The sequence below is a fragment of the Erpetoichthys calabaricus genome, chromosome 1 (genome assembly GCF_900747795.2).
Source record: "Erpetoichthys calabaricus chromosome 1, fErpCal1.3, whole genome shotgun sequence".
NCBI lineage: Eukaryota > Metazoa > Chordata > Cladistia > Polypteriformes > Polypteridae > Erpetoichthys > Erpetoichthys calabaricus.
The window spans coordinates 246,078,219-246,092,854 of NC_041394.2; the positions used below are offsets into that span (position 1 = coordinate 246,078,219).

Here is a 14,636-nt window from a genome sequence, read left to right on the forward strand (position 1 = left end):
CAAAAAATAACCAAAACTGTAGAAAAGAGCACCGGATTTATTAGCGTCACTATTCCACATCAACATGTGGCTGATGTTTTGATAATAGTCAATCGAAATAAATATTGTCGCCTGCACATTCTCCGTGTCATCCAGTTTGTTCATTTAAAAGAGTTCTTATCAATACAGACATCCGAAATATTTTACTCCTAGAAGTCATGCATCCGTCCTGTTACGTTCCAAAAAAAATCTGTTCATTCTGATTACTGAAGCGAAAACCTCGGATAACTTGTGTAGTTAAAATGTAACCTAAAATATTTTTATAACGCTCTTTTAACATATAATATCGTTTTAAGAGCTAACATAATAATTTAGTTCCATTTCGAGTCTCATCCTAAAAATGCAACTGCTTAACTTTTAGCTTAATACCGTAAAATTCAGTTACAAAACAACTGTATTACCAGGGTAGGGTCCGCATAAGTAAATGTATTTGTTATGCGAGTAGGTGGGATGATGGGAAACTGAAATTCGGCGCCAATCTCAGGACCTCAAACGATAAGTGCCTTTACAAATGCCTGCTCCATTAAAAAAAAAAAAAGTCACAGACGCTTTTTACTGAGTCAGTGAGTGTTACAATATTATTAAGTATTTAAATTTTGACATTGTTTTTTTTAACTGTAATCTATATTTGCTCATCTACAGTTAATCAATGATTGTTCTCTACAGGCAGGCAGAAATGTAGCTGCTCAGCTGTTGCTGCAGCCGGAGGCAGCTTTGCAATGTAGATTGTAGTTTTATTTTTTCGTTATATTGAAGATAGTATTGTTCATTCCATAGTTATGTAAATAGTCTATAACGTTTTAATAAATGTATTTTTCAGCCCTTTAAAGAACCAGACTGACTGACTGTAGCTTTTTATGTTCCAGAGTTTGAAACAGGCAAAGTAATTGTAAACTGATAGTGCATGATATTTTTACCACTGTCATTTGTTTTATTAATTGAAATATCAAACGCGAAGCATAACTCCGTATGGGCTATTCCGTGAGAAGCCAGTCACTCGCTGAATTTTTCTGCCTTACGCTGCCGTCCTGGGAGCAATAAGTAGGTTTCTCTTGTTTCAAGGTGTTGAACTTAGTCTCTGTCTCAGACTGGTGGAATGACTTAATTTCCTCTTGGCACCCACAGCGAATATGAAATTTGCCAACCGTATTACCACTTATATCATAGTGTGCCTTTTCTGTGTCTGTCTGGAGGCTTATACAGGCTTAACATTGTTTTAAACTACATCCGAGTTAAGTGTTAATAACGTTTATATTTCGATAAAGGCTGCTTGAATAATAGCATTTATTTGAAACCTAATGTGTTAAAACAGCTGCTTGGGCAATTGGTATGAGAACCCGTCTGCTGCTCTGCTGGACCAGGCATGTCAGGGACGTGAGTCCAAATCGCGTGGGTTAGGAAGATGGATAGATTGATGGAAACAGCACACTAAACTTGTAAATGGGGTGTACTGTGCTCTGATACGAACACCCATCCATCCATTTTCCAACCCGCTGAATCCGAACACAGGGTCACGGGGGTCTGCTGGAGCCAATCCCAGCCAACACAGGGCACAAGGCAGGAACCAATCCCGGGCAGGGTGCCAACCCACCGCAGGACAGACACAAACACACACTAGGGACAATTTAGAATCGCCAATCCACCTAACCTGCATGTCTTTGGAATGTGGGAGGAAACCGGAGCGCCCGGAGGAAACCCACGCAGACACGGGGAGAACATGCAAACTCCACGCAGGGAGGACCCGGGAATCGAACCCAGGTCCCCAGGTCTCCCAACTGCAAGGCAGCAGCGCTACCCACTGCGCCACCGTGCCGCCCTGATACGAACAGTTTCATTTTAAAATGGAATAATTTGAGGTAGTTCTTGTCCCAAAATATAATATGCAATTACAGTTATATTTACAAGCTTCCACCTAAATAATACACTACGTTTAACTCTTGTTCTGTATGCTATTTACTGTCAAATCTTTGCCTGTTCCTTGATGCTTTGAGAGTTGTCATTGCAAATGGTATTTGTTGTACAGACAAATACTCAAAAGATTAAACTGTAATGTTGAGAAGGTAAGACAACAGCTTAAAAGAACTCTGCATGCCAATACCAGCTCTAGATTTGCTTTTGTGCTTAGGTGGAACTCTGAATCTTGTTAATATGGTTAGAAAAATTGTAGGTGTGGTACAGACTGGGGTACGGTAAGCATGCTACTTTCATATGGCCATCAATCTCAAAGCACTCTGACCAGTTATAGAGGAGCTTTGAGATGAGATGGTTATTACTGACTTTGCTTTCATTGAACATTTAAGAGTGGGAAAAATGTGGAAGGTATGAAATCCTATTTCTATTGGAAGTTAATTCACATGAAAAAAATCCCCCATATTTTTAAGAATTTCCCCCATGTTATGTTTTTGTCCCCTCATAATCCCCCCATGAAACTTTTCTCCCAATCTAAACAACCCCGGTCTTGAGTTTCCACCAAAATGTGGGCATTCCCCCTGACTTGGCAACCTTGTGCTTGTCATCCTTGCAGAACATCTTACTTAAGTTTGTTTTTTTTCTACATTTCATAAGGAAACTCAAAGTGATTTTAAAATTGGACCTAACATGTTTGCATTGTGCAAGGTTTACAGTACTGCAATGTGTTAAACTGATTATATGAAAAGGTTTTTCAAATTAGAAACTTTCCTACCAGAATTTTGAAAGTAGACGTGTCACGAAGCAGTACAGTTTAAGATGACCTGATTTATCAATTTATAGGGTTACACAATTGTATAAAATAATACGGTTGAAAAATTTTTGATACGTTTGTATACAAAATTAAGTTCATAAAGAACCTGTGTTGACATTTAATTCCAGTTGGCCCAGTGATCATGTCTGTGCAAGTATTTCCTGCAATAGCCTGCTCCCCAGTTCATAAACTCTTTCTTTTATCCCATTAGCAATAGGCTCAGGGCAGGAAGTCAGTAAATTGCCGATTGGTCAGCATCTTCAGTTCTTATTACAGGGCTATCAATTTAGAGGCCCTCAAGCAGATTTTTATTAGCCCTCTAATTGTTTTTTGCCAACTATTCAAAAAAGATAATTTTGAATTTTCATTTTTGTAGGCATTTATCAGGCCTATAAAATGTCAGTTATTCTTCTTGTTCCTTTCGATCAGTGCTAACACTCCAGTTTAACTAGTCACTGAATAAGAAATAATGTCCTCCAGATGAAAACAGAAAAATACATGTTTGTTCCAGTTACAGTAAAGCTGTGTTTTTACTGTGAAATGAGTTTATCAGTGAAGTAATATTAACTTTCAGAGGTATTTTATGACATCCTTCTGCAAGTTTGACACTAACTTGCCACTGTGCTTTCATGCTCAGTGGCAGAAACGTCACAGGCTATTCAGGAGATATTACCTAATTCAAGATGGCATGCACTATATTTTTTTTTTAAAGCTTGCACCATGTTCAGCTTGATGTACACATGTGAGTCAACATTCTTACATTTGAATACCATTACAACAAACACTCACCCAATCATTGGCGAGCAACTGTGTAACTGCCTGCATATTACATTTACAATGTATGCACCCGATATAACTTCTATTATTAGATCAAGAAACTGTAATTTTCCTCATTAGGTAATAAATGCAGCAGATGTAAACAATATGTATTCTGTTAAATAAAAAGGTTAAAGAGTGAAATGTGTGCGAGGATATATAGTGTCATTTGAAAATGGAAATGACTCGTTTCTTGACAGAATTCCATGTATATCTATTAATACTTTACTATACATGGTGAAGGATTGCCGGCTTTCTACTCCGGCCCTCACCCCCAGGCCGCCAGGAGGAGCTCTCCCAGCAGCATGGATGGGCCCCGAGTTCCAGCAGGGCCTCATGGACTATGTAGTTTTTATACACAGCCCTGCTGGATACCTTGGGGGCCACCGGGAGTCGCTGTAAGGGGGCTCGTGGACTCTTATGTGCCCTATAACCCGGGAGTACGTCACAGTCACATGACAGGAAGGAACGACGTGCTCCCGGGGTGAAGAAAAGGACTGTTTACCCTGACCCGGAAGGGAAAAGGAACTGTGGACTGGTTGGCCAGGAACACCTCCGGGTCAGGGTGTATAAAAGGATTTTGGGAAAGCCCAGACACTGAGCTGAGCTGGGAGGTAGGGTGGCGAAGTGTCTGGGTGAGGAGGATTGGTATTTGTATTGAGAATTGTATTATTGCAAGTTTATGAGTGTGGAGTGGAGGGTGCTTTGTGCACAGAATCATTATTTAATAAATAATAATTGGACTTTTACCCAGTGTCTGGAGTGGTACCTGAGGGTGTTAGAGGTGGCTCCATGCCTCTACTGCTACAACATAGTACATGCATACTCTGTTAGTGTGTGCATACTGTACAGTAATTTACACTCACATAGAAGCAGTTTACAAATATGATATAAAGGACTAGGTGAATTGTATGCACATTCCTTGTTTGTAAAATAAATGTGAGAAAATGACAGACACTAACAAGAGTGTTACTAAACAATTTTGAAATCAAAATCTCCTTCTGCAATTTCCATGATTTTGGCTCCTTTCCAATTACAAACGCAACTAAAATACTGGAAGGATAAGGTACATTTTTTTAGCTTCTGAAAAAGACCCCTTGACTGGTATCATTTTCATAATCTGGCCTTTACTCAAAACTATTTGAATAGCCCTGCCTTACTGACTCAACTAAATGTTTAACTATCAGTTCTTTGTGGAAATCATTCAGTGCTGTATCATTCAATTCTCATTCCTAAATATTTTTAAGATAAATATTGGGAAATTTCTAACAATAGGTTACCATACTTTCAAGGAAAATTAATATATACAGTAGAGAAGCAACAATTTAATTGCTTTATAAAGCATTGTATTGTAATATTCTTTAAAGAGACAGTTATCCCCATACTACCTGGATTTTTCAGAACTGGCAGAGTTGGGTTGGTAATTTTTATTTATTTATTTTTTTTAAAAAGTGGTCTAGTCAACCTACAGCCTCCCTTTGGAGTCTACAGGTACATCAGGGTACTGCAACATAGTTTCTGTCCAATAGCTGAACCTTGGATTAACGTTAATTCCAGCTTACTTGTGAAACAGCAAGACCCACTCTTTGTCTTTGGACAGACATTTGTGGAAACATGGACATTTGTTGATTATGTCTGTGCTTTGTGTATTTTACATGGTATCTTGTGGAAGGTGCTTCAAACGCATGACGTTCTGGGGCTCCCACTACATGCCACATTTATGTTTGAATTCCTGGTATCACATTCAGTCCATTCAATGCGAGTGTTGGATTCCACCAAGGGTGTGTCATACTTCCTCCCCTGTTCATTTCTGCATGTTAATGGATGAAGTAGTAGGGTGCAGCAGAGGACTACAGAATGTCCAGTTTGGGGACCTAAGGTTTGTGTGTCTGCTGTTTCCAGGTGATATTCTCTTGGCCACAGACTTTTGATCTATGGCATGGTCCTCGCATGGAGTCTTGTTCACAAGTGAAACATAAGGTGATTGTGAGATTGTCCAAGAAAAATCGGTACAGCATCAGCAATTCTGCAGTCAAAATGAGGCGATATTGTGAGGATCTCAATAATAAGACTTTGATGTAGAGCTGCTGCTTCTCTGGATTGCTGCTGGGAAGAATAAAAGGCAGAAGATACTGGGAGAAGTCCTGGGCAGACACTTTGGAGGGATCATATCTGTTTCCTAGATGATGAAATTGTTGAGGATATAACCCCAGTAAGCCCAACTCAGTTTGTTGCTAACATGATCCCCGCCATAAGTTATGAGGATAGCATATTTTGCTGTCAATATTTAGGGTTACTAAGCCACTTGGTTTACTTTTAAATCAGTAGATTAATGTAATTCACTACTTAAATATTTTACTAAAAATTTTTTACATGTTCGCCCTAAATTTTTCTTCCATTGTTACAAACATTTCCTCACTTTATCATTAAATGTATATTTCACATTTTATTTGTTATGCAGAACAGATTTTAAAGATCTTCACAATATTTTTGATACTTATTTTCTTAGAGAACATAATAAATGTTACCCGATCTTTAAAATACAGGCTAATATATATGTTATCACCTATGTAAAACTATTTGTTCAAAAAAAAAAAAAAATTAAATTGTAGATGGATATAAAATTATAAACAAATTCTGATATGCTTGCCATTTCAGTTTTTGTTAAGAATTCTAATTTTTGTAACACAAGGTATGGTACCCACACTAAAAACACACTTTGATAATGGTACAGTTCATAGTATTTTTTTTTTTTTTTTTTTTTAATTGGTAAATGCAAATTCAAATACACCCACAAACTAATCCTATGCAAATAAAGCATATGGGTAAACAGAGAATTAATTTGGATGGATAGCATTAGAAGTTGAAAGGATTCTGAAAAAAAATGATCCCTTACGTTTGTATATTGATAGGATTATTAATAATAAAATTAACAAATAAAACAATTTTGCTTGAATGTAGTTGTTTACTACTTTCCTGTAATCTACTCGCACCATCTCTATAACACAATTCAATTTTAACATATTTTACAAACTGCCATTTAAAGCAAAAACAGAATAAGATAAACAGTATTAAAATAATTTTCAATCATTGACATTTGTCAATACTGTAAAAGAAATTCTATTTGGGGGCAGAAAATAGAAAGTGTGTCAAATCAGACGAAATGAACGCACTATCTGCAGAGCCAGACTATTATATAACAAACCAGTTATTTGAGGTTTATCATAAATTAAACTGTACAAACAGCAAAGTTGTACAGTTGATTCTTTAGAGATTTTATACACAAGATTAATGTCTTCTATTATTTTCAGTTCGCAAACTGTACAATACTTTAGCAGCTGATATCAGCTATATAATGCAGTCCATGACATGTATCTGGAGACTGTCAATATCTGGAAGAACTTCATTGCATTTTGGGCAGGCGTGTTCAGGAATAGTAACTTGCTGCTGCCAATCTCGATTTTCAGGAGCTGGAAAAAAAAATAAGATGACAGTCATGAAGAGGTGAGAATATTTGCAAAGACATATTTTTAAAGACTTCAGTATTTAAATAAATTGTTTAAAAAAAAAAAAAAAAAAAAAAAAAAACATGCAGTAAATGTACAAATTTCACGGCTTAGACTAGACAACTATATCATGGACATCTGCTGCTAAATGAAGAGTCTAGGGATTTCTTGTGGGCATTTTAGTATACCCAAACTGACAGAGTACAAGTTACAGTTAAAGAGACAAAAATGCTAGGTTAGAAAGCATGTTTAACGTACTATGTCTACTGGAAATGTATACTTGTCTTATGTGGTAATGTTTTTTATGACTATAATGCAAAATATTTTAAAATATATTAACATTCTCAAACATGCCCAATACAATTCATGATCACAGAGTTTGGAGCCCATTTCAGCAGCACTGGGTATAAGGCAGAACACAGCCCTGGAAAGGGTGCCAGACCATTTCCTGACCCACACAGACATACTGTACACCCACATTTACATTAGGGCAATTTAGATGTGCCAATTAACCTAACCCAAACACTCCGGAGGATAAAAGGAAGGAAGGAAACTGGGAATACCCAATGAAAACCCATACAGAGACAAGGGAGAACATGCAAACTCCGCAAGAGTATAGTGGATTCATGAGGCAATGGCACTAACCACTGTATCAATGATAATAAAGGTTATGGGGGAACCCCCCTACCCCCAGAAGTAAAACTGGTTTTAAAAATATTAACTCAGGAGGAGGAAAGACCTGAGCAGCTCAAGCACATGTCAGGCTTATTGCTGGAAGAGGTGTTGGCAAAGCCAGGAGGGGACAGTGGTCTGAATGTGGATCCCAATGCCCCAAAGCAGTGATGGGGACACGGTGCTGTAAAAATGGTGCTGTCCTTGAGACGTAAAACAGAGGTCCAGACTCTGTGGTCATTAAAGATCCCTGGGCATCCTTCGTAAAGAGTAGGTACCCCAATGTCCAGACTAAATTGCCTATCAAGGCCTAGTCATTCTGGCCCACTAATCATCCCCCATCTCTAGTTGGTGCTCTCTCTCACCACTTCACCACCTAATAGTTAATGTGTGGCGAGTGTACTGGTTCAAAAATGGCTGCTGTTGCATCATCCTGGTGGATGCTATACGTTAGTGGTGGGTGAAGTAGCTCCCCACTCACTATATAAAAATCACTTGAGTTGTGAGAAAAACATTATACCAATGTAAGAATCAAATTTATATAAGCACAGTATACAATATTATGTTCAAAGACCACATCTTGAATACTGTATGGACTTCAGTTTTACTTAATACAAGTCCAATATAAACTACCAGGATAATTACATGGTATGAATTTAGATTAAAATGCTTAAAAGAATGGTAAGAGTATAAAACACATGTTGAGTAAACGGGCCATTCATTTTATTTTTAAAACATTTCAAATATTTTGTTATACAGTATCTTAAAACCAATTTCATTATATAATCAGGAATTCTGTATTTTTACCTCTTGCTCCCCGTGGATTCATTTGTTGAGCATTGCTTGGAGGACTGGCTCCCCTGGGAACATGTCTTTCCTTCATATCATTTAGTGATAACCTGAAAAGGTGTCAAATGTAGTTAAGTGTGTGAAAGCTATAGTTTTATTAAGAAAAGGCATAAAATATTAAATAATTATTAAATATGAGAACGAATTAGAACCCCTCTGCCTGCTGAAATACTGCATATATTTGCTTTCATATAATACAGAATAGGACTTGTTGAATCTAATCGGCGGATAGACTGTACTCTACCTTCCAAACTGTTCAAGGTCCTCCTGTAATTTGGCATTCTGCTTTTTTAAAAACTCCACCTGGGTTGCAAGCCGTTCCTTTTCTTCATGAATCTTTTCCCTTGCTGCCCTTTCAGCATAGAAATCAGAAGAATAAACTTCAGCCTGTAAATAAAGAATAAATACTTAAAAAAAAACAAAACAAACCAAGCTCACAAGTAAAGCAAAATTGTATACACAATGATGCCCTAAAGTAATTAAGCACTTGCTTTTTAGATGTGGTACAGTAGGTATAGTCTTGGAAGCAGAGAAAAAAAAATTATATATAAAAATATCAGATTTGTACATACACACGCACACAGTATATATAATTGTAGCCCAATATATAATGACAATAACCCCAAATACAGAACATAGTATAAATACATGAGGAGATAAATCATCTTGGTTAACACTTTTTCTGTACTTGCCTACAAAAGTGAATATTTTTTTTATTCAGTAAGCAGTGATTTATCATTTAAAATCTGTAACAGCAGGCAGCCATGAAATAAACTCATTATTCAATTCATGACTGGGTTCTGTGTATTTAATAAAAACATAAATAGAAGTGCCTGCTTATGAAATATTATTCTTTCACATACGATACATTTTACTTAGGTTACACCACTTCTTTTTTCGTTTTATGATGCATTGTTGCTTTTTGTTTCCACTACCATGATGCATCAGTCCTTGAATAAGTGTTTCCTTGAGCTTTACCTGGAGAAACACTAAGAAAGTGTGTTTCCAAAGATTTCTGGATAAAGCTCCTAATTAAGCACTGGTTTCATGTATTAAATAAAACAAGAAGTTAAGGTTCTAAAAAGCATTACCACACACAGGCACTTGAAAACCCCACAACCTATTAAGCCCTACACAAGCTAGAACACCAGAACCTCTGGGCTGCTGAACCATGGGACTTCTGAATCATGACCCCTGTACAACTGCCATTCTCCAATTTTGTGCATGCTTGACAGCGCCTTGAGAAGATAACAGGTGGAGCACTGACAGCACCCCAGCTCTCTCACTCACACACACACACACACACACATGCACACACATGCACACACACGCACAGAGAGAGAGAGAATCCCAACTATTGCAACTACATCCATTCTGCCAATTTTCCCAGGTGTTTTTTTTTTTTTTTTTGGCAGAGCTTGATATGCATGGTAGGCCAAAAGAGATTTCTTTAAAACTATTGTTGTGTTTTGTTGTTTTTGTGGCGGTTATTTTTCACCATTGGTGCTGTAAGCGGAATCACCTTTCCAGAGTGTTCAAGAATGACTTATCATTTGTGAAGCTTGGTAGTTATCAAGAAGTCTCTCACATACTGGATACAAATGTGTTCTTTTGCCTACCCTCTAATAAAAGCTCTTGATATTCAGCTTCGATCATATTGTCACGGCATGAACACAGTAATGAGCTGCAGCAAAATCCTTTAATGAGATCCTATGAGAACTTTTAAATTTGTTTTCTTTTGAAAAAAAATTTTGAAGGACATTCATATCTAGGTCAAATTGATACTTGTAGACTATTTACACTAGGCAAATACATTCCAAAACAAATTTGCTATGGGTTCTTTACCCTCCTGAGATCAAGCACTTAAACAATCTTCATGACAATGCTTTAGTACAATACACCATACATTACATAATAGAATTATTATTGGCAAGATCAAAATGACCATGTTATTTACTTTACATAGTAACTTACACAGTACAGTGCCTCTCAGAATCTGGAAACTGGGATTTGATTTGTTAATTTAGTACCACATTATATTTACTTGATTGACCGAGTTAATGAACCTTGGTATTCATTTTCACATATGGGCAAATTCCTTTTTGTCTATTTCTAATCATTACCCAAAATCAATTCTAAAAACACACAGAAAATATTGCAAATATAAACCCTTTTGGAGAAGTAAATGATTAGTTTTCATTATGAGATTGACTTTTATATTAAAACATTTGAATTAAGTGAATTTGAAAATTAATGGATGTACTCTTTGTACTTATGATAATTACATTTGTGGAAGGTTAGTATTGAATCTTCATTTGACTGCACCACTTAGCTTGTATTGCTGAATCTGCACAACTGGCTAAGAAAAGTTGTAGTTTCCTTGTTAATTTCTCGCTGTTTAAAATAACAAATACCCACTAAGTAATTTAGATTTATGCAGATTACATACTGAATTCTTAAAATAATTACACAACGCTCCACTGTGGACAGTTTTTCAAAAAAAGATGATGCCTATAAAGAATTATATATAGCCGCTTGACCATACACCATTTATATTATATAAATGCACTATATATTTACAAGTCTATTTTGATTTAGGAATTGCATGAATGAAAATGGTCACCTGTTATTTAATAAATATGATGCCATGCATGCTAGGCTTTAAAGAAAAAAAAAAATTGCAGATCAAAACAGTGACTTAAAATGAACATTTCAAAGATCCTTCTTTTAACATCCAGAAAAAAGATAATTGTCTCCTCTTCTTCACTACAAGTAAAGCAACTAGATTTGTTCCCTGAACACAACCTAGTAGCCAAGGTGCCAACAACAGTCAGCACTATACACAACTAAAGCATTTTGAGGCCAGTTTAACTTCCCTTTGCACATTTCCCATAACATTTTAATTATTCCATACATTATACACACATGTAATAAACAATTGAGCATGCTTTTGTCATATAAAGAGGAGTGTTAGTTTATGTCCTTGAATAAACTGGGAAAAATACAGTGCTTCCTTATTATTGATTGATCTTCATTACCTGGGCCTTAAAGACTGACACAGTTTCCAATTCTTGTTCTTGCTTAAAAATATGCTGCTTCATTTCATCAATTTTTAGCTGCTTTGCAGCTAGGGCTTCCTCTGCATTACAAATTCTGGCAACAAGTTCATTTTCTTCTTCCTGAAATAAGTTTGAAGCAATATAAACATTATATATTGTTAAGATATTAATAATAAGGAAATGCACAGTGCAAAAGCCTATAATTTCCTGCTTTTAATAATAGCCTGCTTTAATCAAAGCACATTTGACAATGATTAGAATGATTTTTTTCCCTTTTTAAATATTGATTAATTAGCTGGCAATGAGATTTACCAGTTTTTTTCTCTTCAGGTACTGAACTGGGATTTCTTTGTTTTAATAGTCCCTTGTGATTTAATGATGTCAGTTATAAAAACCCGATTTGTGTGTTTAATTATTCCTCTGTGTTGTTAATGCTACGTACAGTGCATCCGGAAAGTATTCACAGCGCATCATTTTTTCCACATTTTGTTATGTTACAGCCTTATTCCAAAATGGATTACATTCATTTTTTTCCTCAGAATTCCACACACAACACCCCATAATGACAACGTGAAAAAAGTTTACTTGAGGTTTTTGCAAATTTATTAAAAATAAAAAAATTCACAGCCTTTGCCATGAAGCTCAAAATTGAGCTCCGGTGCATCCTGTTTCCCCTGATCATCCTTGAGATGTTTCTGCAGCTTAATTGCAGTCCACCTGTGGTAAATTCAGTTGATTGGACATGATTTGGAAAGGCACACACCTGTCTATATAAGGTCCCACATTTGACAGTTCATGTCAGAGCACAAACCAAGCATGAAGTCAAAGGAATTGTCTGTAGACCTCCGAGACAGGATTGTCTCGAGGCACAAATCTGGGGAAGGTTACAGAAAAATTTCTGCTGCTTTGAAGGTCCCAATGAGCACAATAGGATAGGTGTGCCAAGCTTGTGGCATCGTATTCAAAAAGACTTGAGGCTGTAATTGCTGCCAAAGGTGCATCGACAAAGTATTGAGCAAAGGCTGTGAATACTTATGTACATGTGATTTCTCAGTTTTTTTATTTTTAATAAATTTGCAAAAACCTCAAGTAAACTTTTTTCACGTTGTCATTATGGGGTGTTGTGTGTAGAATTCTGAGGAAAAAAATGAATTTAATCCATTTTGGAATAAGGCTATAACATAACAAAATGTGCAAAAAGTGATGCGCTGTGAATACTTTCCGGATGCACTGTATGCTCTGCATTTTCCTACATGCCCACACCGCACCCAGTGTTGCTCTGAGAGATAAATCTAATACAGGACTAACTCATTAAATAAAATGGGTTGATGGAAGGTTTTGCCCAAAAAAAAAACAGTATTCCCAAAGTTGTGTATCCACTGTGAAATTCAAGAAGTTATTTTACCCCCCCCCTCCTCCACTTTACCTGTCTTGCTTTCATTCCCTCCACCATTTTCTTATTTTCATTATAATCTTCAAAAAGCTTCTTGTATGCCTCTTGTAACTGGGCAAGCTTTCTCCTGCTCAAAACAAGTAATTTTTTTTTATTAACATACACTAGGTGCAATTTCAGAAGCTTTTAAATAAAAAAATAAAAAAAAAACCTACACTATGAGCACATCTGTCAAAAAATCAGTGCCCAAACTTAATTAGCAAGTGTCTCAGCATAGGAAAATAGTCGTAACTGGTTCAAAAATCTCAGAATGATGCAAATTTGGTCCTTCTCTTAGAAATAGTACTCTTACTTTATCAGTTTTCCCAATTTAGGAAACTACTCCTAACTTCACTAGATTTAGGAGAGCTCATGAGCTGCCCTAATTTGCTAGGAGCTACAGTCATGTGGTGGCTACATCTACGTGAAGAAGCCATACACTCTTGGGAACATTGTTTTTTGCCCATGGAAAAAATGCAGCTTTGCAACAGTAATGATTTGTGTATGTCACAACCAACCATTTCTCCAATTTTTGCACCAAACACTGAACGCCCTTACAACTCATGAGGTAATACGCAGATTTACGTATATATTTCCCCATCAGTCCACATGAGGTAATCTTAAAGCAGGCTGCATTCATGCAGATTGCAAGTGTTTATGCATTTGTTCAAGTGGTAGATGGCACACACATAAATATTATTGCCCCAAGTGTTTAATAACATGCATAAATTAATCTTAATCGAAATCACAGAATCACCAACACAGGTGGCCATGGATGTAAACTGCATTGCAGTAGCCAGCATATTACCTTAAAAATAAGCAGGGCTGGATGGGTGATTGACAGTGAAATGTCACACAGGTATGCCGACCTTTACATTCCCTGCACCCCTAGAATATTCACATTACACAGTGTGAAGGTTGACAAAAGCAGACAGGGCCTCCTGAGTCATTACATAAATACGGTCTTGCAAAAGATAACTAGGGAATTACAGAAAGAAATATGGCACTCGACTTTGGAAGACTACCAGCAGCACTGGAAGAGGAAATGCAACTTCAGAAAACGTGCAAAAATTTTACTTCATGAGATTCACATGAACTTTTTATTTAAATGTAGTACATTTTAAACCATTATCTTTTTGGTGATGTCTTAGCGTTGGCATCAAAAACTACGAAATGTTACGATTCCCAAAGAAACTACAAAATGCCTTTGCGAGTGCTATTTTACAGCTAGGGGTGCTGTAAAATCGTAATACCATTCATTCACAAACACGAACTCCTACATGTCTCTGGCAGTGGATGTAGGATGCTTCATAACTACTTCTCGGGTCTTACTCCTAGGAATTGCATACAGTCCGACTAGGATAAGACTTTGTCCTACCCCAGAGCAATTGTGAGACACTTGGTAAATACTGGCACAGAATTTAAAAATGCAGCTCTGTCACATCAGGAAAAAAAAATGAAATGCATTTAGTCAAGTGTATTGTTAATATTGCTCTAAATTATAAAAAGCAATACTTACACAATGCCTGGAAAAACTGCAT

At 36.6% G+C, this 14,636-nt stretch overlaps 2 protein-coding genes across 6 annotated transcripts in view; both read right to left on the bottom strand.

Annotated features, from left to right (window-relative positions):
• The window catches only part of mcm10 (minichromosome maintenance 10 replication initiation factor), a 35,172-nt gene extending 34,701 nt beyond the window's left edge, over positions 1–471 (bottom strand). For 2 of the 3 annotated variants that reach the window (XM_051931226.1, XM_028813650.2), the window contains exon 1: positions 441–471. The gene's annotated coding sequence lies outside the window, so the exon portion shown is untranslated. The other variant, XM_051931224.1, reaches the window with a different exon arrangement.
• A 6,051-nt stretch (positions 472–6,522) lies between these two features.
• The window catches only part of optn (optineurin), a 40,760-nt gene continuing 32,646 nt past the window's right edge, over positions 6,523–14,636 (bottom strand). For all 3 annotated transcript variants that reach the window (XM_028813661.2, XM_051931314.1, XM_028813657.2), the window contains 5 exons: positions 13,090–13,183; positions 11,643–11,783; positions 8,849–8,991; positions 8,563–8,654; positions 6,523–7,047 (listed from right to left, as the gene is read on the bottom strand). In XM_028813661.2, the coding sequence (XP_028669494.2) occupies positions 6,926–7,047; positions 8,563–8,654; positions 8,849–8,991; positions 11,643–11,783; positions 13,090–13,183 (592 nt within the window). In that variant the 3' untranslated portion in view covers positions 6,523–6,925. The remainder of the gene's footprint in view (positions 7,048–8,562; positions 8,655–8,848; positions 8,992–11,642; positions 11,784–13,089; positions 13,184–14,636) is intronic.